At 38.6% G+C, this 23,900-nt stretch overlaps 1 protein-coding gene across 2 annotated transcripts in view; it reads right to left on the reverse strand.

The window, feature by feature from the left end:
• cntfr (ciliary neurotrophic factor receptor) overlaps positions 1-23,900 on the reverse strand; it is a 213,631-nt gene that overhangs the window by 3,852 nt on the left and 185,879 nt on the right. For both annotated transcript variants that reach the window (XM_006795592.3, XM_006795591.3), the window contains 3 exons: positions 8,843-8,911; positions 8,324-8,444; positions 606-735 (listed from right to left, as the gene is read on the reverse strand). In XM_006795592.3, coding sequence (XP_006795655.2) covers positions 606-735; positions 8,324-8,444; positions 8,843-8,911 — 320 coding nt within the window. The remainder of the gene's footprint in view (positions 1-605; positions 736-8,323; positions 8,445-8,842; positions 8,912-23,900) is intronic.

Genomic DNA, 23,900 nt, shown 5'->3' on the forward strand with positions numbered 1-23,900 from the left:
GAAAGGCAAGGATGAGATGATTTGGACATGTGTAGAGGAGCGATAGCGGATATACTGGAGAAAGAATGTTGACTATGGAACGGCAGGTGGGAGAAGATGAGGAAGACTATAGCAAACATTCATGGATGTAGTGAAGCAGGACAAGCTGAGGGTTGGTGTGACAAAAAAGTACTATGGATAGGGAGATTATCTGCTGTGGTAACCCCTAAACGGGGAAGCCAAAATTCACTTCAATTCAATTCAATTTTATTTATATAGCGCCAAATCACAACAACAGTCGCCTCAAGGCAAAAGAAGAATAAGAAATCTAAACCTTTACCGTTACTATTTCAACAAGATTTATAGAGTTAAACTACACAGATGTTACAGCTCCTGGTCCATTAAACATGCTCATGTAAACAGAACATATAAATATATGTCATATAAACACATAGACAGACATGCATCGACCTGCCAATACATGAGTGAGCGATTGAGTTACTAATCAATTTGAAAACTGGATCATGTAGACTAAGGAGTCTACATGGTGTATCTATGTATATGTATATACATAAGTGATGTGTATATATGTGTATGTGTGTGTGTATCCGGGTGTTGTCGCTCACCACATAAGCAGCAGCAGCAGCATTCCTAACAGCAAACGGGAGAAAAATGTGATGACCGTGGCAGCTCCTCCCACTGGAGGTTCAGCCTTCTGTGGTGCGTTGGAGCATGGCATGGGGGAGGTCTTAGTGTCTGCAGAAAATTTATCAGAAGACACAATAAACCTTAGGAACATATTTTAATTAACAACTGGAATTCTTGGTGAGTTTTATCATTTCTCTGTGTGTTTATTTATTCATTTTATTGGGCTAACACAGTGCACAATACTTCTGTCCCTACGTGTGGAAAAAAAAACATTAAAAAATGACATGCTGATGAATGGATGCTGAAAAGTGCTCATCACACCAGGAAGAACCAAGCAGAAAGGAAAATACAGTGAAGAGCAAAATCAATTGTAATCTGCACAAGCAATCAATATAGAACTTGTCAAGGCAGTTATGAAGTGAGCTGGAATTAAAAAAAAAAATCCCCTTCACGCTAAAGCCGCAGGGAAACGGGGCAAAGAAAGGACGGGGAACAAAGTATATAGATGAAATATGGAGAAACTGGAACGGAAACAGACGGCAAGGTAAAAAACCCTGAGGTAAAGCAGGCGGGGAATACAGCAGGAGGTGGATAGAAAGAGTGAAAAATAAAGGAAATGTGCAATAAGGTAGTTAATATATTGCTGATAATAGTCAATTGCACAGCTAGAAAATCTATCCATTTATACCCAACTGTAATACAAAGCCGTAGAACAACTGGATTCACAAAAACTCTTTGGACTGCATAGGGGCTTGACCAATACTTTGAATGGCTTCTCATTTCAGAATAACAAATCAGTAAAGATTTAAAAAAAAAAAGAAAAAAAAGACAAAGACAGATAGAAAAAAAGGTCTCAGCAGCTTAGTAGCAGAAGCAAGTGAATTTTAATACAATCGGAACGCAATTTTCTTAAAAGATCTACTGACTTGTACAGTCTGGTGAGTGCAAAAAGTGTATATTCAATTACGGAAACATTAAAAAGTTATGATACTCTTGTATATTTTCAGCTAATCCAATTACGCTCAAGCGTACGAGAGTGAGAGAGGCACTTAACATCTTGTGGCAAACATAAATATGCTGAAAATCACTATGTGCTTAGGCATTTTTTAGTGCTTCAGTTTTTCATTGCTCGACAAATAAAAATATCACAGTTTAATGCTTTAGAAAACGGGACCTCTGCTACAGCTGCAGGCAGCACAGTAGATATTAACTGGTGCACAACGTTTGCACTCATTCTTTTTTTAGCGAAGAGAGAATATGATTTCCCTCTTCTTGCAATTAATGACTGTTGTATAGTACTGCGATGGGAGTTGGGAGATATTAGAGGGAAGCAACCAGGTGTGAAATGGCAAGAGAGAGACGAAAGGGGGGGGGGGGGGGGTAGGTAGAACGCATTTAACATGTTCAGCAGCTCAGTGCAATATTTCCTGCCTGGAGCAAAACATTGTGCTTTGGAGTGACAGAGAAAATAAAAATTATGCAGAAAATAATGTGCGTGCCGGTGACAAGGAAATACAGTCATGGGGTGTATGCTGATGTAACAAGCTAGGTGAGGACAGGTAAACATAGCAGATGAGACAGTGATGTGATGAAGAATGGAGGAAGAGGCTAAGAAAAGCAGAAAGACGAGGAGGACAAAAAGCTAATGAGATGAGAAAATTGCTGAACGACTTGAACTCCAAGCACGCTGCCTGTTTATGCAAATGCTGTTGATGTGTGAGGCGCTAGGATATCCTAATCCAAAATGCACACATGAAAGCGGTGTCTGTTATCATCCAGAAGTGTAGAGTTTCTGTTTTGGAGATTAGATTGGGCTTTTTTGTCCCCCTTGCTGCTGTATTTGTGGGTCAATGAAGTCATTTCAGCAGAGTGGAAAACAAGGTGGCATAAATTATGAATCTAAATTATGAATCCTCGAAACAGTTTGGAATGGCAAAGCAGCTGTGATTTGATATTATTGTAAAGAACTTATGTCATATGTTTTTTATATTTACATTGGGATCGCTTTCGAACAGATTATGCAACACTATCTGTTGGCTTTGACACTCTGCTTCACCTTAGCAATGTTTACTATAAGTTTAGACAAACTGTAGTGCTTTTTAGAGTGGGTATACAGAAGAAGAGGATCTTATAGCATTTATGCAGGGTTCAGCCTGGTTGCCTTTTAATAGATACTCCTGTTCTACTATAAGGCATGAAACAGAAGCCATACATTTATAAATAGCCCCAGACATGAAATAAACAAACTAATATACAGTGCCAGACAGTGTCCAGTTTCTGTCTCACACGCTGGGTGAGGCACCAACTTATATCTTAAATGCAATGCCTCGGCTAATCCGCTCTTCTTGGAATGCGGTCGCTAAGCAATGGCAAGTGACTGGGCCAGTCACAGAGGATGGGATCCTTAAATGTCTCTTGCCTGCCCCCCATGCTATCCTTCTGATTCAAAGCTGCTCTGTGACAATGCCGGGAAACAGAACAGCCACTTAGGTTCAACTGGCAGCTACTTTTGCATGATGTATAGGTGACTTTCTGTTGTTGGGGGGAGGGGTGGGGTGTTACAAAGGAGAACAGGAAAATGTGGTACACGAACAGTGGAGAAGAAAAGGAGAATGTGTAACTGTGTGTTAAGACTCCGAGCAAGACAATCAATAAGTCACAGGAAGTCTGTTGATTTACTATTCGGCTGAGCAGCCAGAAAATATTGGTGAGTGTGGAGATGTTAACAAGTTGGTCAACTAAGAGTAGCAGGCCTTGGCTACATTTTATTGTGTGTGTGTGTGTGTGTTTACGAATCATAGACAGGAATCAGATATTGTCTCTGTTTCCTTATTGCCTCATTGCATGGCTCTACTTCAGTAGTCCCATTCTGCTGTTCTGGACTGCTATTCAACTTTGTTTTTTGTTTTGTTTTTGTTTTGCAGCATGCTTTGCATCATTATCCATTTGCACTGTGGAGCACCATACAATCAGTTCCACAGTATTTGAGCATTTCTGAATCTGAGCATAGTCTCTTGGCCTGGACATTACATCGTATTACTTCTATCAGCAGCCACATCATCAGTAAATACTAGCATTTTCCATTGGCTGCCATTCAGGCACATGGTGTGACATTGCTGTTTTTTTCCTTATTCATACATTTTTTTCTTTTCCAAAACTGTGCAGGCTCTTTCAGACATTTTCTGGCCAGTGGTTTGCACATTGTTGTAAACACTCTTTGTTAACATTTATAAATCTTAACCATGGAAAGAATTCTGTGATCATCCACGTGATTTCTGTGTTTTTTTCAGGCCTTTTTGGTAATCCTGAGCTCGCCAGTGCATTCATTCTTTTAAGAATGCATACCAAATTTGAATGCAACCTCACAAAGTCATCACTTCACATTAATTATACATTTGATTTATCATGAAATGACAAGGAAACAGACCTCACCTGGCCATTAAACTCCTGTTCAGTGAACAGTCCAATTACTTTTGAGCCTCTGAATAGGGAGCACTTAAAAATGATTCAAGTCTGAACTTCAATCATCTCTTGTTTGCTTGCTTTTAAATCCAGTGTTTATGGTGTACAGAGGCAAGTTTACAAAAAAGTGTCCAAAAAAGACTATATAACTCATTATTTATATAATCTGTTACGGTTTTTACAAACAAGCAAACAAAGAACAGTGTACAGATCACAGATCAGCTGGAATGACAGCCAAACCTGAATGTAATTAGTGATCGAGTAAGTAACATTTGTAAAGGAAAGTAGAAAAAGGCCAGAAAGAAAAGCTAGAAATTAATATGAGTGAGAATATGAGAGAAGTGAGAAGGGAAGGAAAAGAAATGGAGAGAAAAAAGAGAGCTAGAGGCAAGATGGAGAAGGATAGGGGAAGAGAAACAGGACAAGGGGAGAGGGAAGGGAAGCAGAGAAGCGGCAGCTGGATCGAGAAGGAGCATGAGGAGAATCCCAATAACCTCCTGTTCTCCGTCTCCACGAGACCAAGAATAATACACTGTGTACTGACTGAGTGTTTATATGTGTGTGCGTCTGTGTATACACTACAGGTTATCAAACTGAAGGACTCTCTGTGTGTGTGGGTGTGTTTGTGCTGATGTGTTTGTGGCTCACAGAGTATTGGAGGAGGCTGCATGTTGTGAGTGTGTCTTTCAGCATTAGTGTTTGTGTGTTGCCAGGTATGTGTGAGCTCATTTAGTGCTGAATGTGACGATGATTGTGCAGTGCTACTCTTTGCCAAGAGGAGTCAGTATTCTACCGTAAAACCATTACGTTTTAACAGACTTTCAGAAAGACAAAGAGAAACACAGACAGACAGACTTTGCCCCTTAGAGAAATTAGCGTCAAATTATTGGCTTCAGAAGTGAGTGAAAGAAAATAATGGTAAACCCACATTAAAAATGTTTTAAACAGACAAATACAAATGCATAAATACACATAAACCCAGTAATGCAACAACATCCACCAAACCATTATAGCACTATGGTTTAGAAAACTCGGGGGAACAAAATGAAAGTTTCTGTAGTGTGTTAGTGTGAGTGCTCTGTAATAAATTACAGTAAACTAAATTAATATATCATAAATTCAGAGCTTTCCTCATGTGGAGCATTAAGTGAATAGTTTGACATTTTAGGATTATGCTTATTTGCCTTCTGCCTCAGAGTTAGCTGAGATGATCAATACTACTATCATTGCCTGTTCAATCTAATAATACAGCTTGCTAATGATCACACATCTCATTTGCTTACACTGGATTAAAGATGACGAGGAGCAGCATTATGTGAGGGTTATCTCAAGGACAGTCTTTTTTTGTCAAATAGCAGTTTAACCCAGGGAAACGATCAATTTACTACTCTTGATGAAAAAGAGGCGTTGTAGAAGAACCATAGATTATATGGACAAAAACTCTTGACTTTTAAGTGACTCTTTAAATCATGAAAGCATGTAGGTAGCATGTAGGCTGTTGTCTGTTTTTGGAAATCTGTTATAATGAAGAAGGTTGTATCTGAGTTAGAAACTAAGAGCCCATCATGCTCACAGAGTAGCAAGAAGTCAGAGTCAAACCTGGCTTGCCTTGAAGCACTCCCTACTTTATCATCTTTATACCTTTTAATGGGACCATAAATTAGAAAATGAATATCATGCAGTATTAAATAAGAATTGAAACTAGTGATTAAGACCATAAACTCACCAGGAAAATATTACTGCGATCAAGTGAGCAATAGGGTTATTCGATCATAAATCGTAAAGTCAGACATCTTTCTTGCAAGCAGATACCCCCTGCTGGTCATTCAAAGAATGAAAGTTTGAGGCGCTTTGAGGAAGCTGTGTCCATTTTTCTACATATTTTGTAAGAACTAAGTCACTTTCTACTGAGTTATATAGTTGTAATGATAATACAACTACTACTACTACTACTACTAATAATAATAATAGTAGTAGTAGTAGTATCATACTATCCTACTTATATTATACTACATACAATTGTGGAAATAGCAGTCTTACATTTTTTTTTTGCTACAATCTGTGAGTTGTTTTTTTTAATTAATATTTTATCAGCTTTGTAATGAACTTTCTAGGGCTAGTAATATATTTTCATATTATTGAATAATCTAACACATTTTGTAGACCTGCATCAATGTCCATGCTTGCCTGTCTGATACAGTACGCACAGTTTAAAGTTGATCTTGGTGGTTAGTTTCAAGATGTAACATATTGATAATAGAAGCTTCCTCATCAGCCCGAGTGCTTTCACGTTATGTTCTTTTAAGTTGCATAATTTAATACTGCAGATGTACACATTGCCAGTAGACCTACTAAGGATATATTTCTGCCCTAGCTACTTCAGCTTAGAGGGTCCACAGACAATGTAATATTCCAATTTTATACAGTTTTTCCTCTGCATGACATTTAAAAATAATCTTTTTTTTTGCTAACTTCAAAAGATTAAAAGTACTGTCGCTGTAACATAGATGTATACTAATAGTGTGTCCTTTGACATTAATATAGGGTAATGATAAATTTGCCCACTTGCAATTTAAGCTGCTTTAGTGTGCCCACAGGTGCTGCACAAATATAAGCTACTTTGCAACCCACCTTCACACCAGCCCCACATTTAATGCTGTATCTGTCATATCAGCTGTCATGTTCTGCTCTAATTTTTTGTTCTGATAATTTTTGCTTCACGCTTTTTGTGTTCTGTGATAGGGCAGTGAGGTCATAAGGAGAGTGTCACTGAACCATACCACCAAACGTAAATTAATGTCCTGTAGTGGTCCTGACTGAACACTCATCTGGTGAGTAAATACTCCCTACATCTGCAAGACTAAAATGGAAATCGTCCAAATCCTTGTCTGCTTCATATCCATTTCTTTTTTTCATTCAACCATTTATTCTTTCCTCCATCAGTGTGATGTGAAGATGGTGCACAGACAAGTATTTGGGCCTTGAATAGGTGTCTTGCTGAAGGTCTTCAGAAAGCTTTAAAGATATTAATTTCACAAGTGAGTCGTCCTTTGTCTTTGCTATATGCTCAAGTGGTGCCAAGTAAATAATTCCCAGAGACTGTTTTTGTCAGTCACTGAGTATAGTGTTCAGTCAACACACACACATGCACACACACACAAAATCCAATATCCATAATGAATTTTTTAATATATATGATCTGCCAGAAGTTGACATTTTTTTTGACAACATAAGAGCAGTTTTTTTTTTTTTTTTTTTTTTTAAAGGAAGGGCTCAGGTTGATGTGTGTCGATTTGTCTCGAGGCAGATGGGTCTTATAGCTTAGACTGTAATAAAAATTCAGAGCTATCAAATGCTTATAGTGTACTCTGTTTAATCATTAAGAAAGTTATTAACCAAAATTAATTTCATACCTAAATGCTTCAGAAAATTTACTGTGAAAGCCACAGGCAAGAGGAACAATGTCGAGAATGTTATTGGAATACTATATTATGCTATCACAATGATTCCTCCAGAAAACAGACTACAATCTCATTTTAAAAAAACCCCCCCAAAAACAGCATTTTAGATTTTTTTCTTTTAGTGTTAACCTCTGTTCACTTCACAACTACACATGAGCCATCTTAACATGTTAACATACTACTGAGCCCACTATGTTTTACTTGCTATTATTTTTATTTTATCCCTCTATCCTTTTAGTCATGCCAGTGGTGTAGCTCATTAGAGTAAGCTGCTGAATGTGGGAAATATTAAACCTGCTAAGCAACGTTGTCATTAACAACCTGACATCAGGGCATTAGCTCAAAGGACTGTCACACTGAGCTGCCAGCACATTTGTAGACTTCTCTTTGGGTTTCATTATGTTTCATTGTCCCCTGTTATTGATCTTTTCATGGAACAATGACTCATGTATTTTGAAAACGTCTGTTAAAGTACATTTACGCACTGAACAGCCTCCAACCAAGAAAGATCTGCATGATGAAAACGAGTCTCCCTCTGACTGAAATTGGGGCTATAACTTACCAGTTGTTGTGTTCTGTTATGTTATATACAATATTGCACCACTAGAGGGTGGTGTCATGAAAAAACTGCCATTGAAAATATAGAGTTAGGAAATAGAGTTAAGATGGCGAACTGTTAGCATGATGTGTCACCCTGCTACCCCTACGATTTAAGGTTATGTGCTGCATTCATCCTCCTTGACGAGGATATTTATCACCAGCCATCGTTATACCAGTATGAAATTCCACTTCAGTTGTGGAAACAACTGGCACGGGTTCTTCAATCCAGGGTGTAGCATGGACAGCAACACTCCAGTCACTCCATGTTCCAATCTCTGTGTCCTTGGCAGCCACCTGATGAATACAGGGATAACAGAAGTATTCGATTCAGTTTTAATTATTTAGCATCAACTCACAGCAACAGTTGCCTCAAGGCACTTTATATTGTAAAGACCCTACAATAACCCTCCACAACAGATGACCTGCCTCCATCTAAACCTATTCCTATCCTCCACTGTCACACTGACCCTCTACATATCCTCTTCACTACATTAATCTTCTCTCTAGTCTCCCTCTTTTCCTCCTGTCTGACAGCTTAACATTCAAAATTAATAGTAAAAGTGTAAAATTAATGCGATTTCAGTAGATTGTACATAATACTGAACCCAATATTTACATAAAGTATTGAGCTGATCTTGAAATAACCTTTTTTAACCTTCATTTTTCTTTGCTAGTTAGTATGAAATCTTTACCTGGATGATGTACTCCTTCCCAGCGTAGGCATCAGTGATGTTATGGGATGTAGTGTCAGATAGCTCCACCTAAACATCAAACGGAAAAGAGCATGGAGTCAGTCTGGATCACAGCACATGTGGTTTCCCTGGGTTACAGTAGGGTGTGTCTTGCCTGTTTTATTTTTGCAGTATATTAAAGTTGTTATCAAATATCCTTATTGATAAATATGGTCTCTATGGCCCTGGGGATATCAAAAGTTCCAAGATTATGAATTATGAAAATTCTCGGCTAAAAAAGACACTTTCGAGGTCCCAATTTAACTTTTGGTCTGGATCAAATGCCAATCTACCCACAGCTCTACCCATAAATTATGATCTCTGTATAGCAATCCAAGCTTGAGCTTGTTTTATGGAAGCCTCAGCTGTGCCTTACTGAATACAGTGTTTCTGCAGTGATCATTTATTGATAACACATCATTCATCATTATTCTATGCATAGGTCAAGTGTATTGTTTTATCCCTGTGTTGTTTTACATTATTGAATTGATTGGACCTTGATGGCCTTGCAGCCACAACGCTCCATGCATACCAACTGTCAGACACACATGTAAAATACCAGCTGCATAATTGATGATTATACCAGAAGACATTGGCATCAATGCTACATAATTTTATGACACAATATTATGCATGCCAACATTTGAAAGCCTTTTTGCGCACACTTTAATTTGCAGAGCGAAACAGAGAATTAACTAAATGTTTGAGTTACAGAGGAGTGTATGAGAGAATGATTTGCTGCTCCTCTGTAATTTACGGTTAGTGCTGTGTGTGTGTGTGTGTGTGTGTTTGTGTGTGTGTGTGTGTGTGTGTGTGTGTGTGTGTGTGAAGGACTGAAGGAAAACTAGGTGGAGGGAGGGTGCTGCCTCTTTTTGTTTCTCCTGAAGTCATAATAAATGATTTATTGACGTGCCTGTTGCCTTGTGCAAGAGACATATAAACACTTGTGCACCTGCAGATGGACACACACACACACACGTTTAGAATAATGGGATACTGGATAGGTTACTTGTAATTTCTAATTTAACAAGTAGATACAATTTCATCTAAAGAACAATATAATGAATGTACATAGTGAAAAATAATGAACAGGAATATACATATGATAAAAAGAAAGTGCATTCAATTTGAATCTTAAGGTTTTATCTATTGGGACATAGAAGCAAAGGAGTTGGCTGTTTGCTGGTCTGAAACATTCCAGTGTTTTTTGACACAACGCCAAGAAGGAAAGACATCAGCACTGATTTTGGAAAAGCAATGATAGCTGCCAATCAATCTTGGAAGGATCGCTGCCCAAAAAAGCCCAACATTCTGGAGTGTGAAAGATTATCCAAAAGTTCACAACATTCAAGACCGTTGCCAATTTTCCCTGGAGTGGACGTCCCACCAAATTCACCCAAAGATCACACTGTGCAATCCTCAGAAAAAAATGTCAAAACCCCACGCACTAGATCTCAGTCTCTGTAAGCCAAATGTGCATGTGACACGTTAAAGTTTACGATAGTACAATAAGGAAAAGACTGACATGTTTGGAAAGTTGCCAGAAAAAACCTCTCCTCTCTAAAAAGAACAAGACAGCACAGCTTAACATTGCAAAACTGTATCTGAATAAACCACAAGAGTTCTGGAACAATGGTCATAATGCACAGAACACCGTACATAGCATGTCAACACAAACATCTCATACCAACTGTCAAGCACAGTGGTGGAAGACTGATGATTGATGCTTGTTTTGCAGGCAAAAGACCTGGGCACATTGTAGCCATTTGTTGCCCATAAACTCCTCTGTATACCAAAGTACTGTAGAGTGAGACCATCTGTCTCACAGCTAAAGCTCGATGATCCCAAGAACAAATCTACAACAGAATGATCGAAAAAGAAAATAATCAAGGCGTTGCAAGTGCCCAGTCAAAGCCCAGATCTTAAAGTAATTGAAATGTGGTGGAACCTTAAGAGAGCTGTGCGCAAACGAATGCCTGCAAAGCTCAGTGAACAGAAATAACTGAAGCGTGGACTGAAATACCTCCACAATGGTGTGAGAGACTGAAAAAGTCATATAGACAATGAATATTTCAAGTCATTTCAAGTTATTGCTGCTAAAAGTGATTTCAGAAGCTACTGAAGCATGGGGGCACTTAGTTTTTCTACACATTGTTCTCCATCTTTGACTTAGTGTTAAAAAAATCACACTGTGTAATATGTCCCATATTATTGTTCATCTCAGGTTGCATTTACATTATTTTAAGGCCTGCTAAGGACAATGATTGTACATTTCATGTAACCTGTGCTGGCTAGATAAGTTAATAAAACTTGTCAGAAAAGAGATTTTACAGACCCTGACAGGCAGCTGACCTGCTGGACAACACAAATATAGTCCAGTACTTGATAAATGATTGGTGATGCAATCATGTAATCTTGATAATTCCAACTCTGCAACACAAACTACAACACGTGCTACTGATGCCCACCTAGCTATCTTCTAAATTATATTTATGGCAATGTTTATCTAGGTGAGAATTCCAGTAATGTCAGAAAAGACTGCAATTACACAGACATTTACATGAATGTCATCAACACCTGCAGCAGCAAGGAAAAAAAAAATTCAAATGTTTTTTTTCCCTTTCTTTTCACCATAAACTCACAGCTCACTGTTAATTCCACTCAAGTAATTTAGGTTCTTCATTAGCATCTCTGGCTATTGTTTCTAGGTTTTGACACCATGTTAATTACTGATGTTTGGGAATGCAGCAATTTCACTAAAGTGAAGAGTGAAAATATCGAGCAAACGACAAAAAAAGTCAGCAGTCAGATGAACGGAGAGGATAACAACAAGGCAACAGCTTAGCCAAGTTTTCTAAACTGCTTCTTTTATGAAGAAGAAAGAAAAACAGAACAAAACAAAACTGAAAACACCTGTGAACGCACTAAGGCACAGCATAACCAGCAATGGATGGATGTTTACAAACTATGTGATTTTTCTCTTTGGCTTTGATTCGTTAACAAATAATCTAAAACAGATGACGATGACAGTCAAAATAAAGTAGGGGAGTAAATAATAATAGTGATAATAATAAAATTCGAAATATCACTAGCAGCTGCTCCGAAGAGTCTTGTGATTTGATCAAAACTCCCTCACAGCCACCATATAATTTTCACCCACTAACAGTCATAGCCAAGCCTCAGCCTGGAGTTTCCCCTTTACTTCTCCACTCCTCCAGGATATGAAAACCTGTAGTCAATCTGACAAATAACCCACTGAAACAACCCCAGCATCACTGCTTTCTCTTTATTCCTGTAAGCCATCTCTCATAGCTCACGCTCTATGTAAAGTTGACCCCTCTGTTTTCCACATTGCCTTGAACTGAGGCAATGTATTTTTCAGCTCTCGCACCCTCGCTCTCTGTTTGGAAGGAAGCTTAGTCTTTATCTGTCTAACCAAGCGCTACATTTATAGGCTTAATTTCATTAGTGGAATGCAATAACAACATCATTTGTGCGTGTGGTTAGACTGCAGTGTATATTGTGTGTGCATATGGATCGGTTAAAAGACGTCTGCGCTGGCTTTGAGGCTAAAACTTCCATTGTTTAGATGTTGTCCAACCAGCATATCCAGCCATTGCTTCTATCAGCATTCCTTAGTGACTGCAATCTGTATGTGTATGTTTGGATAGTGATGTCTATGTTAATCTGCTCACATCTGTTTGACTATGTGTGTATGTGTTGTTGGGCTTTTATTTTTTTATCCCTATCTCTCTATATTTTTCCTGTGCGTGTGTCGGTGCTTACATTCAATATGGGAAAGCACACATACACCAGTTTAGGCAAATATGCCTTTGTACAATTGTGTTTGCGTTTCTTTGTATTCGTGTATTTATTGTCATGTCTGCACACGTCTGTTGCATTATTGTTTGTGTTTGCGAGGCTGAATCGGAACCGACGGATGCATACATCAGCATGTGTATGAACTACATATACCGTATGTCTATGTGAGGAGGAGTAAATGGAGTAAACAGCTTGCAAATAAACATTTCCAGAGAGATGGATGTGTTGCCACGTTGCCAAGTGGCTAACAGGGAGCAGTGAAAGCAGCACTTAATATCGCGTAGTAAAAGAAGGTGGCGAGGAGGGGCTGAGGATAGATGCAAGGCGATTCACTTTGGAAAGGGCTTTTGCTATTGCTGCCAAAAAACACTATCAGATCATTCACACTGCAAGACCAAATCTGTGTGATGTGCCATGTGGTGGTGAAGGTTCAGTGATCAGCCAAACTGATTAAAATCACCTGTCTGGACCTATGTAGGTCTCCGTGATCCTACAGACTTACTTAAAAAAACTGAGCATAATCCATACTAAAAGTGTGCGCAAGCAGAAAAGACTAACAGTTATTTGAACAAAAAAAGTCAATTTTTTCATACACACTTGCACAAAGTGTTCCTTTTATGGCAGTCCACCTGGAAATATGCATATCTGGATCGGCCCTTTAAATGGCCACATTTAACCATAAATGGTCAATGCAAAGTACCTCGTGAATCTTTATGCATAGAAATTAGTCTCTTTATTGTGCTCTTTGAACCGTCCTTGACCACTGTTTGCTGTGCAGTGGGGTGCACTGGAGGGTATGTTAAGTCTGTTATGTGTTGGTGCATGTCCCATAACATCCACATGCCAGCAGCCAAGGTTTCCCAGCACAATACTGCCTTGTAAGGAGATAAACATTGCGATTCACCTCACCTGTCAGTGGTTTTAATGTTGTTAGTGTAAATGTACGTGTGTATGTGTGTGTTTGGGTGCATGTGTTTGCGTGTGTGTGGAGGATATGTGTTTCACATGTGTCTTCAGGGCTGATCTATTGTAAATAGAGCTGTTCAAAGCTGTTCATCAGACTTGTTTACCGCTCATTAAAATTGTTTAGTGTTCATTTAAATTGTATGTAAAAGTGTGCCCACACATTTGTATGTGCAGTTCTACACACTGACAGACAGGCAAGCAGGTACACACACACACACACACACACACACACACACACATACACAAAATGCCACTCCAAAAACATATATATTTATCTTGCCATAATCATGTCTCATTAAGACAGAGTAAATATTCACTAACCCTGAGATATAATATGATAATAATTCAACCATAATAGACTAACCACAGAATGGACTATTTTGGAGGTAATTACTAAAATATTACTACAGTTTCTTGTTTAATGAATAAACACATGTGTCTTTTGTTTGTACACAGCATATGCAAACATGGCTGTTTGAAGATACTTGCTGACGCTACAAGAAAACAACGGTAACCAAACCTCACCTTTAATTGCCGCTAACACCATCTTCCCAAGGTGGGTCGTGTCTACTGATTGTTACTGGCACGTTTCAAAGTGAATGAACTGTGTTTTACATTCTTAGGACATTTCTCAGCAGAAACCCCTCCAAAACAAAGCAAAGCAAAATAACCCACATATCTCAGTGGAGATCAAAGGAAGAGAGAGCACTACCCTCTGGTTACTTTTGATTTCTGCTAACACTGACCCTGCGTTTCACAAAATAAGTTTACTAACCAGCCTAGCAAGTTAACGAGCCTGGTAGGTGGCAAGCTAGTTAAGCACCATAAATAAAAGTGGTACAGGTAGATAACTGATTAAGCAACACTGACTAATTGATTAACAAGCTAAATCAAGTGGTATTTAACATGAGCGGGGTCTGCAACAATGTAACAGCTTCTTACAAGAAAAATATATTCTCCTAACAAAAATATAATTTAAGCATCAGACAATAAGTCCTGAAATTTTAAAAAAAACCTGTTCAAGTACTGTATCACACTGATCGCGGTGTCTACAAATAACTAAATGGATAATTGTGAGAATGCCTGGTGTGGTGGTCATAGGTTGTTTTAAAAAAAGGTCAGGGGACTCTGTCTTAGACTAATGTGCTGGTATTGGAGCTTCTGTTTAGTTTGGTCCCAGGTTACTCTAGAAACCAAATAATACAACATTATTACTGCTGAGCAATAATCTTGTGATGAACTTAACTGGATAGACTGTATTGTGTAAGGATCAATAAAGTACACATCTAATTTCTTGTCATTCTATAAAACTGGAATGCATGACAAGCTTTACATTAGTAGTAAAGACAGAAATGAACACTAATATAGTATGCACTCTATATTTTCTGCTTCTTTGTTCTAACTTTATTCACAGCAGCTTGTAAATACTGTGTCAGTCTCAGTCTGTTATAACACATGCACAAAGACACACACAATAAACTTCTACAAAAACCCAGACAATGGGAGAGGCAGAGAGACGAGCTGTGAACATTCCTTAGGGATTGCATAAGAAAGTACAAGGAAAGTAAGTGACCCTTTGCTTTTCCTCTTCTCTGCCCATCTCATTTATTTTGTTTCATGCCTCCTTTTTCTTGTGTTCTCTTTAATTGTTTTGCCCCACATTGCTCTTGTCTTGTCTAGTACTTTGTTTGGTGTTGCAAAAACTACAAACAATACTTTCCATGTAGAATCAATAAAGGTTACTCTCATCTTAACGTGCACAGGTACAAATTCATTGTGAAGTGGAAGTGGAAATAAAAAGAAACAGAGGAACTCCAAAGGACTCCAGTGATCATGGCGGGCTTTGTATAATAATACAGTTGTAATTGTAACTCGTATGATTGCGATAATGCGTGCTTAGATATCATATTTTGTTGTACACATTATCTGCAAGGCCATTTCTGATAAAGCTACAGGTTGTAGGCTGACCTGGAAAGGACAATAAGACATGCTGACCAGTAAGGAGAAAGGAGAAATACCAGACAGAAAAACCAGGGGAAAAAATGAAGAGGTTGAGAAAAGAGGATGCAAAAGAGAGAAGAAAAAGCAGAAAGAAGGAGACATGGAGGGAATTGGCGTCGGTGGTCAGATCTAATCCAGTGAGCATGTCTCTTGTCCTGGAAAGGAAACCCAATTATATGGCACTTCCACTGGCCCGATGGCGCTCTGTGTGTATGTGTGTGTGTGTGCATTCAGAAGGTTGGTCTCATTAGGTTGACTGACAGCTCCCATTTTTCCGCCGCACTCTCCTCCCATTTGCGAACACATACACACGGACACGAACACTAGGTCCAGGGGTAATTTCTCAGACAGTATTTCTCTCTTTGAAGCCCCAATCACCATAGCAGCAATTACTGTAAAAGGAAGCTAACCCCCCACCTAGCCAATCGAAAATCCCGGACTAGACCTTACACCCTTAAAAAGCGTGTGGTAATTTGAACAACACAGGAGGTGGAGTTGGCTCTGTATTAACACTGTTTTATGCTATCTGCCAGCGTGTTAAGGATGTGAAACATGAACATGTCATAAAACCTAAAATCAGAGTTCATCTTTCTCCTACTCCTCTACTGTAGAAACTCTTAAAAGCTCAAGTCACATTTCCAGAATGTCTTTATCAGCTCATAATCCTGCCTTTCTGAATGCTGATCAAATGAAAGCTTGCCCTTTTTTAAAGATGCACACATCCTTATGTAGATGCTGTGACATGTCACACCTTATACACACATTAAGACAGTAAATGGAACATCATGGTCTTATATTGGAAAAAGGGGTTATTGTCCATGTATTATGAACAGCATTTACATAGCACTTTTGCAATAAGTGTTATATTTCTCCACTCATACAGAGAATTCATGGTAAGTTTCCCTGCTTAGGCCATTTTAGTATGCTGGTGAGCAAAACCAAGCATTGAACCCTCAACCTTGAATTAGCTGACATGCTTTACCGTTTTACACAGACTTGTCATTGGATGAACTGAATGAGCTCAGAAGAGGAGTTATTTAGATGTGAGATTTGCGCCAAACAACTATTTTTAAAGCTTTGAATGTTTTGCTTTGTCATGTGCGGAACAGGAAGTCAGACATCCATTAAATAATGTTTTGATTTCTCAAATTATCAAAACCATGAGACAAATGACAAATAGCATTAATTATATTAGGATGCAGTGTTTCACAACGTGAATTCTAAAAGGGGGGCAAGAACCATTAAAATGATTAATTATAAGATAACAAAGTATTAATGCTTAGCTTTGTTCAACTGCTGCTCAACAATGGCTACCTTCTTATTAGAACCACATGGTGTGATGTTATTTTGAAACATACTATCATATAAAAATCACAACTGATAAAGCATTACCTGCATTGCTAAGGCACTCCCCAATGGCTGCAGTCTCCCTTAGCAAGACGGCAAACCTTACCATACTTCAAAAAAACTGCTTAGGAGAAACATGCCAATGAGACAAGGCTACCCAATCTTCAGACGCTCTGTGCTCTGAGTTGCCCCACCTTGTAAAACAAACCTCACAGTCTTCAGTTTTTCTAGACTCAGTCTAATCTGGGAAGCATGACTGAGAACTTGGAGAGACTTTCCAATGGCAGCAGTCTCCCCAGTCATGACAATGAACCTTGCCACACCACAAAAAGTGCCCAGGAACAAATAAGTCATTTTATCAAGAGGGATCCATACAATACAGGTAAGTATGATGATGTGTCTGACTGTTTTTATATTTCTGCTAGTTTCATTTATTCATAAATGAGTGCTTTAAAATATATACTTGCTACATGGTTAGTCTCAAAAGGACTATTTGAAAATCCTTGCTATTTTTGTGGTCTCTGCTGGACGATAACAATAATACAGGTATATATATATTTTTTTCCAAATCCTTAACACGGCTTTGTTGACTTCATTTGGTGTCTGTCATGTTCATTTAATTAGAACTATATTGACCATGAGAAGCAAGACCCCCTGAGATGAGGTCAGTGCGTGACATGCGTGCATCATGCTAAGTCAGAGCAGATAGATATGTGTGTGACAGGCCAGACTGACACAGTGATATAGAAATCAATAGAGGCAGAGAGAGGGCAGTGGCCCCATTCATCTTCATTTCACCCTTACACAGTAAGACATCTAAAGGACTACAAATAGAAAATGCTGAAATATTCCAACTGCAATCTTGGAAAGAGACACAAGATAAGACCTCTCTCTTGGATGACTCATATGGCCTCTTTTAACTTGTCCACCCCCCCCCCCCCCCCCCCCCCCCCCCCCTTTACAGAATCTTTAGGCTTCTCTTGTGGGAAATACATGTAACTGTCATATTCAATTATTAAATAAAAAAAAATTAGTTCAAATTAATAAAATGCTAAGAGTTTGCACAGTGTGAGACCATGCCACTCTATCTGTCTCCCTGTGCAAAATGTTTTTGAGTATATGTAAAGGTTTTGATCCAGCTGTAATGTATTTTGACAGCACAACCTAATGATGGTGACTTTTATATGTGATGGCACTGAACCTGCAGTTTGTGGGTCTATGTGCTTGAGTGTTAGGATGATGGGGTTTGATAAATGATCTGTCTGTGGCAGTGTCCTTTAGATGGGATGTTTTTCCCAAACAAGGTCTACACATTTATCATGTGTACCTATAGATACAAATAGATGGCTTGAGGGACGGATGGTTAGACAGGTGGCTTAATGCATGGGTGGAAGGGTGCATATGTCGATGAACGAGCGGGTGAAAGGGGGAAAAAAGAGATTGCGGAAGCTGGAAATAGAAACTAATGGTAGAGTGGGAGGGAAAGGTGAAAAGTAAACACAAAGGTGGAAATTTGGACATAAAAAGGGAAACGATGGAAATAAAGAGAAGATGGAGAAAGTTCAGAAGCACTTTTTCGCTTTCATGATGTGCACATCAGTAAGTTCTTATTCAGTGCCAATCTCTGCTTTTTCTTTGCCATGATAATGTTATTCATGAAAATACAATAGTCTAGTTACGCACCATATGCATAAAAAATGTACAGAAAAATCAAATATGCTCACTATGAGCAGTGCATGTGAATTGTGACTTCATGTTTCCATCACTTCCAAAGAGATTACATTAAATCCTTTAGAGCATATCCTTAACCCTACTACTTCTTGCCTAGCACTACCCAAACCTTAAATCAAGACTCCAACCTTAAAATTGCCAAGGACTTGCTTTTTGACCCCTCCCGAAATACCGCATGACTGTGTAAACAGATTTATGTTCCAAAATCAAAACTAAAAAGTACGCACACACAAATACAACTCGTGCCTCACTATTGATCCATCTAAGTGCTTGCGAGATGAGAGAGACTTTTGGCAAACATACACACACATTGGATGAACAGATGGAGAGAGGTGGAAAAGGACTGATGGCAAGACGGGAACAATACGGTACGTAAGCTGGAAAAAAAATTAGGAGGAGCGAGGAGAAGAACGGAGGGATAAAAACTGAAAGGAAAAAGACAGAGGCTTGACCAAATGTGAGGTGCGAGAAGAATGAATGGCAGAGAGAGGATGCAGCACACATGTGGAATAAATAAATGAATGAAAGGCTAATCTGTTTTGCTCAAGCAGATGAAGATTGAAGAAAGAAAAAAATAGGTCTGCCTCTTTTCTTTCTGCTTCGACTGCTGCATTTATTCCATCAGTTTCTCTGAATTTATGTATTTAACATGGTGGTTATTCATCTTTTGTCCACTTCTTGTTTTTCACTATGTCTGGTGTATGAATGCTGCATGTATTTGTAGGTGGACATGGTGTTTGCAGATATGCAAAAGGTTATTTCAGCATATTGCCAATACTAACCACCTTAGTCTATCAATATAAGCAATAAATTATGTGTTTGCTGCTTTTGCATATACACACATGCATGTTCTAGAGATTTCTTGACATTTGTATGCATGGTAGGCTTAGTAATTATGAAGCAAAAGAATGTATGTGTGCAGTGATATTTGTGAGTATTGATTTATATGCATACCAGCATTTAATTGCATATCTGCGTATCTGTCTCTGTGTGTGTTTCCGAGTCTGCATGAAAATATCTGTGTTTTCACTTGCCTGGAGTTCAGCATCATCCCCAAAGGGCAATTACAGCACAGCAGATGCAGTTTCATACCATGAACTGAATATTGAGCAATCTGAAATTGTTCTTATCACAGTTACTGGTCCATTGCTTTAATTGCTGTGAGTGTATGAGCTCACCTCTGTCTGAAGGGAGCATGAGGAAACAATGCACACAAGGCCATGGGAAACAAAACAATTCACCGACCATTTAGAGATATGCAGATGCATTTTCACGTGTTGTTTCCGTTCTCATTTTGATAATTCGCTCTTGATAAAGTGTACTGACGTAATGTGAAGTGAAACGGTGGATGCGGTCATTCTCTGGATTTAAGGTGTTTTTAGTTGACACTAAATGAAAGAAATTCAATTTTATGAACAGGGGAAGAGGAAGTTTCATGGATTAAATCCTCCTTTTTTTAACACTCACTTGCTTAATTTGTAATAATTGAAACTAGGGCTGGGTATCGTCACTGATTTCTAGAATCGATTTGATTCTGATTCACAAGGTCCCGAATCGATTCGATCCACGATTCGATTTAATTCGATTCGATTTGATTCACTTCGATTTGAATCTGGGAAATTTTGACAGTCAGAAATATTATAATTCAGATCAGTACATTTACATATTTTTGTATCTCTAAAAAGGAAGCTGACACACGCAAGACTTTATGAAAGGTGTGAGCATCACAGCAGATGCCTTTGTGTCAAAGTAGCTGAGGATAAAACACAGAAAAACATGAAGGTGATTTTCCTGGCCTGGGATTTTATAAAAATATTCTGCAGTACATCAAAAACGAAAGAAAACCATTAATCAACACATGAACGTTACCTCTGAAGTTACAGCGGTTTTATTAGAGACACGGCTAAGCATTTTGCATTTTGCATAATTTTAAAAAGTTTAAATTTGTTCAGTATTGAACAGCAGAAATTAGGTTTTCTTTTCGGAAGTATATAAAGCAAAAAAACAAAACAAAACGTCGGCCGACAGCGCAGTAAACAACGGTAGACTTGTGCGTAACAAGCAAGCGAATAATGCAGAAAACAGTACAGAGAGAGGGGGGGGGGGAGAGAGAGAGAGAGAGAGCTGTGCATCGTGGTCGAAGCAAAACAGTAAAAGTAAGAGTGACAAACATCAAACATGACGATGTTTATGTGAAGTGTAGTTTGGATCTTTTTTTGCTGCTGGTTCAGTCAATATTGTTTGGAGAGACATCAAACTAACAGCTTTAGAATCAGCGCAAAAAGGGCGTGAACACAAAGCGCGGACCCGCCAAAACATCAGAATCAGCGAGCTGTTGGCTTTCAGCCCCGACCGTGAGAAAGGCAACAGCTCACTGATTCTGATCCGCGGGTCGCGCTGTGTGTTTAAGTCTTTGTGCAGAATCCGTGTTCCTGCTCTCTCTTAGCTGTTTGGTGGTTGTTGAAATTTTGTGAGATTTCACCAGAGATTCTGGCATTTTGGGCAAAATAAATTTATATTAAAAAATCGATTCAGGATTTTAATGAATCGATTTTACGTTATCCAAGCCAGAATCGATTTTAATCGATAAATCGATTATAAAAACCCACCCCTAATTGAAACCTGTTGATGACAAAGAGTCAGTAAAGGGTTGGGAGCAAGTATGTGCATTCCTTGTTGTGAAATGACCACTGATGAATCTAGGGATATAACACAGTGGTGTGATAATGATGTGTATGAAGTCTGGCTATCTGCCAACAACTAAGATGCCAGCTCACGCACATCATCCTACATTGTTTTACAGCGAGTTACTGATCTGCTTTTACTGAACTACAAGGGAATCACATATCGGTGACTTACTTGTTCCTATGGGCAATATGTGTGTGTTACAAATCACATTACTCTATGCTGTGAAAAACTAAGTACATCTCATGGTTAGGTAGCTCGTAGAATTTATATATATATATATATATATATATATATATATATATATATATATATATATACACACATTTATTTATATACAGCTCTGTTAAGGTCCTGCTATGTTGTGTTTGGTTTTAACCAAGCATGGCACCATGCTTTATGTCCAAACAGCTCCACTTTGTCTTAATTTTTTCATACTTTTTCAGTGTTTTGCAACTTTTTAGTGTTTTTTTTTTCTATTTGCACATGCTAACTGAGGCCTGTGGACTTGAGTGGAGTGGAGATGTAGCTGTTGAACTGCTCAGTCTGACTTTAGGATGTAGCAATCCTTCAAACTCGTGCTTGTGAAAGAGGGGGTCACTGATGATCGAGGGCATTTAATTAGCAGCACTTGGATGCTGCTTGCCCTCCTAATTCCTATGGAAGCAGTTAGGCTGTATTTAGGGTTTCACAAGACTACAAAAACGTTCTTTTTTAAATGACTGTGCACTGTTTCAAATGTGTAATAGCAGCTTCATGATCTGAAAAAAGCTCAGTACCAAGACTCCTAAACTAGTTGTAATTTTACACTTTAAAATCAGTTGTTTGGCAGGCACAGAAAAATAAACCCTTTCAGCAAAATCAAGGTTTTGCTGAAAGGGAATTTAAAAAGCATTCCAATTTCGAAATCCAGCAAAGCAGTAAATTATTCCATGCCATAGAGTTCAGCTATCTAAGAGAAATAAAATTTAGGTGGTGGGGGGGCTTCACTGTTAATGCTGCACTTTACTTTGCACTACATCCATTTACAAACCACCACTAGCTCAATAAGAGCACCATTCTGTTGGTTTTTACTGTTTTTGTAGCTGTTTATATGTCTGGCATACCTACTTAAAGGTTAAAAAAATATATGTACAATTCAATTCCCTAATGGGCTTGTTTCTGCTAAGTCTAAAGCTTTACCCCCTCCCTTTTCCTCCATTCACTCCACTAGTTTAAGGCTTAAAATGTTTCAGATATATTTTCTCCCCCCTCCCCCCCTCCCCCAATGAACCATTCATCTACCTCCCTTAAACTTCAAACACCAGGTAACCAATAGCCTATAAAACTTCACTTTCAAAGCAGCCTCTTGTCCTCCCTTTTTCTTTATGTCTCTCCAACTTTCATCCATTTATCTGTCACACTGCTCTCCATACAGCAATTTCTCTTTTTCTCTCCATACCTCTCTCCCTAACCATCCATTCTTCTGTCACTTTTCATAATCAACTAATATGGTTTTTAGTCTTATGCGCTCAATTTCACCTTACATCTTTTCAAATGTGGACTTTGTATTATATTTCTGTCACCCTTGTCTTGGACTCGAGTTCAAATGCATCTGTGTATCTATGCATTCTATCTCATTTATGTGTCTCATTTTACTGTATCTATGAGCATCTGCTGTCCATTAACGCCCAATCTCCTTCTCTAATGCACTCCATTCATCTCTACTTCAAAACTTTTCCTCATTTGCCTCCCCCCATCTGACTTGCCATCACTCTACCTATCTGTCCCAGTCATCCCCTCATTCTTCAGCACGATGGATGGTTTCTTCTGAGGATCAGTCTGATCACATGACCGCTTTCATTTCTGACTGAAAACACATTTCAAAATATAACATGTGAAAGCCATTCGCACCCAGCTCTGCTGTCCGACCACATTAAAGGAGAATTCCTAAGCAACACTAAGCGCTTCAAGTTGTATTAAACCTCTGATACTAAAATCAATCAAGTATATATGGGGGGCAGTAAATAGTGCGTTTTATTTTGGCAGCCTCATTAAACTACAATTACTGATTTATGTCACAGCTTGATAGTTCTAAATCCAAATATCTGCTGCTACAGTGCACTACCATAGATAGTCATTAAACCCATCCTCAACAAGGGCAGTAGCAAGTCAAAAGCTGGGTTTTCTAAAATAAACAGTTTTTTTTATAGTAGTACAGTTCTTGATTCAGTGTATTTTAAATTTCTGCAACGATGTGGTCTAATAATGTGGTCTAACACATGAAAGATCCCTGGTTCAAGTTTGGAAAGAGACACAAGAGACACAAATCCCTGGGAGGGCTGTGCCAAGTCATCCATCTGCTGTGGCAACCCCTTGCGCATAAGGGAGCGGCAGGAGAAGTAGTAGGTTCACTTGTATAGTGGCATTCAAAATTATCTGAAAGAAGCTTTGTCTGCCCTATTTACTATTCTTCAAACAAGACGGT

The sequence above is a fragment of the Neolamprologus brichardi genome, chromosome 7 (assembly GCF_056152115.1).
Source record: "Neolamprologus brichardi isolate AB-2024 chromosome 7, ASM5615211v1, whole genome shotgun sequence".
Classification (NCBI taxonomy): Eukaryota; Metazoa; Chordata; class Actinopteri; order Cichliformes; family Cichlidae; genus Neolamprologus; species Neolamprologus brichardi.